Source organism: Chrysochloris asiatica, unplaced genomic scaffold, assembly GCF_000296735.1.
Source record: "Chrysochloris asiatica unplaced genomic scaffold, ChrAsi1.0 scaffold00160, whole genome shotgun sequence".
In the NCBI taxonomy this organism is placed as follows: domain Eukaryota; kingdom Metazoa; phylum Chordata; class Mammalia; order Afrosoricida; family Chrysochloridae; genus Chrysochloris; species Chrysochloris asiatica.
In genome coordinates this window covers 2313424-2317319 of record NW_006408678.1, presented here as the reverse complement: position 1 = coordinate 2317319, position 3896 = coordinate 2313424, and the positions used below count along the sequence as shown (strand labels likewise).

The window sequence follows — 3896 nt, the reverse complement described above, 5'->3', positions numbered from 1 at the left end:
TTGGCCCTGGGATAAAGCTCAGAACAGAGTCAGGAATGAAAGGCAAATGGAAACAGAGAGCACTGAGAGGAAGTGAAAAGAGTTCCGTTATGTTCAGGAAATTGCAAAATATATATAAATTGTTGACTGAAAAACTAATGTGCTCTGTAAACTTTGACCGAGACCACATTGTTAAATAAATAAATAAGCAAGGAGTCAGCAGGGCTGGTTCATTCTGGAGCCTCTGAGAAACAATTGGTTCCACACCTCTCTCCTAGTTCTCAGGGGTCATCAGCCACCCCTGGAGTTCCTCAGCTTGTAGATGATTCACTCTGATCACTGCTTCCAGCTTCATGTGGCTTTCTGCTCTGTGCCTCGGATCTTCAATCTCCCTCTCCTTCCTTTCATATAAGACACCAGTCATTGAACCTAAGTTCAATAAATCCACCATAGTCCAGGAAGATCTCATCTTGTTACTGTTGTTGTTAGGTGCCCTCAAGTCATTTCAACTCATAGTGTCCCTGTGCCCAACAGAATGAAGTACTGTCCAGTCCTGCACCACCCTCACAGTTGCTGTGTTTGAACCTACTGTTAATCCCTTCTTCAGATCCTTCATTACAGCTGCAAAACTGTTAATTCCCAGGCCTCCTAAGGTTACATTCACAGGTACCAGGGTTTAGGACATGAACATATCTTTCTGGGGACCATCACTCAGCCCACCACATATATGTAATCATCGAGAAAATCAAAACCATCAGAATGTTGTTGTTGTTAAGTGCCATCGAGTTGATTCCAACCCATAGTGACCCTGTATAGGGTTTCCAAGGAGCAGCTGGTGAGCTTGAACCACTGCCCTTGCAGTTCAAACGACTTTGCAATCTGATGCATTAGTCCACAGCACCACACCATCAGAATAGGACCTCCTCATACATATTTTTCAAAGGAGCTCTGGTGGCGTCATCGTTACAAATCAGGCTGTTAACCTCAAAGTCAGTAGTTCAAAACTACCAGCTGTTCCACGGGAGAAAGATGAGGCTTTCTGCTCCTGTAGAGATTTACAGCCTCAGAAACCCTGTGCAGGGTCACTATGAGTTGGAATTGACTCCACAGCACATCACCACTACCACCACCACACATATTTTCAAGTCCAGTAAAGCTTTTTATTTCAAATCAAATATGGGGTAGCAAACTTATAAACTGTTTGCTGCTCAGGCCCTCTAACTGTGCTCTAGACTTAGAAGGCAGTGAGAAGGCTGGGAGGCTGAACTCGGAGAACAAAATCTTAGTTGAAGAGGAACAGTTAGTTGGTATCTTGGGAAAGAGTTGAAGTTAGGGCTCATGGTGGAGGACAGGAAACAGTGTAAGATCTGACAGCGTGGCCCTGCTGACCTTATCGATCAGTTCAAGTTCTAAGAAATAGATATCAGACCAGAGCTACTGTTGCCATAGGAGACACATTCGGGTCAACACATTTGAAGCGGGTGCCCTGTCCTCTGGGCATGCAGCCAGTGAACAAAGTGTGTATGGGCTTCAACCCCACCCATCCCCATGGCTGAGTGGTCTGCACACATGACATGGAGGTCCTATCTACAACTTCTTCCAGACAGTGTGCCCTCCCTCAATTTGAAATCCCCAACTGACTTCCTTAACCAAACAATGCATTTGACTTATGCAACTTCCTTAGTTCTGAAGCCCTCTTTGAGCATCTCTCAGCACTGGTGTCTTTGGACTTAACAGAGAATAGAGATGAGCAAGAAAGGAGTGTGAATGGGAGCAGAATATAACTTCCTTTCAACTGACCCTTCACCAATCAGAGAAGAGCAGTGCCCAGGAAACAATGGATGGAATAAGGTTAAAAGTCAAAAAAAAAAAAAAAAGGCAGCCAAGCTAGGATCTGCATACTAAATAGTGAAGCGATCCAAATGTGCTAGAATATAATATGCTAATTCTCATAGATTAGGTGTTGCTGTAGTTGTTAGCCATCATCCAGTTGACTCTGACTCATAGTGACATTGTGTACAACAGAGCAAAACACTGCCCAGCCCCTCGTCATCCTGATATTCACCAGCATATTCAATTTCATTATTGGGCCTGTTGTGCCAATCCACCTCACTAAGGGGCTTACTGGCCCTCTACTTCACCAAACATGAAATCCTCATCAAATGATGAATCCCTCTTGATGACATGCACAAAGCCAGCGAGTCAGACAGCATTCTGATCCAGACAGTTTTCATTTGTTAATTTTTGGAAATTGCTCACCAGGCCTTTATTCCTAATCTGTCCTAGTCTGGAAGCTCTGCTGAAACCTCTCCACCATGAGTGGCCCTACCAGTATTTGAAATTAGTGGCATAGCTTCCAACAGGCAAGCCACTACAGTTTGGCAAACTGAAAGACAGCAGAGGATAACAGACTTACCAGGTAGAGAATATTCTACTGAGCATTAAAGAATTAGATTCTGAGAGTCAGTTCATGTGACCAGTTCACAGAATTGATCTGTGAGGCAACCCCGCTGTTCTTTTCTCCCGGACAGGCTGTCTGTAACTGTTTGCCAACATACACGGGAGATGGCAAGACCTGCACACTCATCAATGTGTGCCTGACGGTGAGTACGACACTCAGAGGCCAGGCCTCAGGGTCTCCTGCCCCCATCAAGGGACTGGGGTGGTGTTCTGTCACTTGGGAGGGGGAGCTTAAAGAGACTTCTGGACAGCGAGGTTCCTTTCACCCTCATCTTCTAGCTGTCATGTTGTGAGGAAGGTGAGAAGGTGCCATCAGATAAGGCCTAGGCTGCCCTCTTGACTGCAGGATCTGGAGGTGACCCAGGTAACCACACTGGTTAGGGACTCACCTCAGTGCAGCTTAGGCAAGTGTGCCCAGGCAGCATCTCAAAGGCAGTCCGTGGCACCTGGAGTAGAGTCTTGCTAAGTAACACTTGTGAGGCAAGTTGTGGTTGTTAAGTGCCATCAAGTTGGTTCAGAATCAAAGTGACCTTGTATAAGGATTCTGAAGAGTGGCTGGTGGGTTAACAGTCCAGTGCCTATCCTGCCGCACCATCCCAGGACTCCTGTGAGTCAACTAAGGGGGTTTAATATCCAGTCTGAAATCTGGTCCCTTAACCACAGTAATGAGTACTGCTGTCAAATGCCTCTTTTTTGTTTTGTTCCATTTACTCTGTACATAACTAATGGGGAGGAGCCCCTGAGTGCTGCAAAATGTTAGCGTGCTCAGCTGCTAACTGAAAAGTTGAAGGTTCAAGGCTACCCAGACTACCTCAGAAGCAAGGCCTGGTGATCTGCGTCTAAAAGATCAGCCACCAAAAACCCTATGAAGTACAGTTCTACACTGACACCCGTAGGGTTACCATGAGTCGGAATCAAATTAGAAACAATAACTGGTAACTGAATGGGGAGGAGGAGATCAGTTCAAAACTAACATTCACATCATATTCAGTTCTTTGCATGTTCTCTGCAATCCATGTGGGTATGTGTATTGTTGTTGTTGTTGTTGTTGTTGTTGTTGTTAGGAGCCATCGAGGCATTACCAACCCATAGTGACCTTATACACAACAGAACAAAACACTGCCTGATCCTGGGCCAACCTCACTAATGTTGCCACACTTGATTCCATCGATGCTGCCACTTGGCCAATCCATCTCGTTGGGGGTCTTCCTCTTTTTCTCTGACTCTCCACCTTACCAAAAATGATATCCTTCTCCAGGGACTGGTCCCTCCTGACAATATGCCTGAAGTATGAGAGATGAAGTTTGGCCATCCTGGCCTCCAAGGAGCACTTTGGCTTCACTTCTTCCAAAACTGACCTATTGGTTCTTCTGGCAGCCCATGGCACTTTGAATATTCTCCTCCAACACCAGAACTCAAAAGCATCAATTCTTCTATGGTCTTCCTTATTCACTGTC

At 45.6% G+C, this 3896-nt stretch overlaps 1 protein-coding gene across 1 annotated transcript in view; it reads left to right on the top strand.

Annotated features, from left to right (window-relative positions):
• STAB2 (stabilin 2) overlaps nucleotides 1–3896 on the top strand; it is a 241210-nt gene that overhangs the window by 152149 nt on the left and 85165 nt on the right. Inside the window, 1 exon segment of the mRNA XM_006871122.1 lies at nucleotides 2511–2582. Coding sequence (XP_006871184.1) covers nucleotides 2511–2582 — 72 coding nt within the window.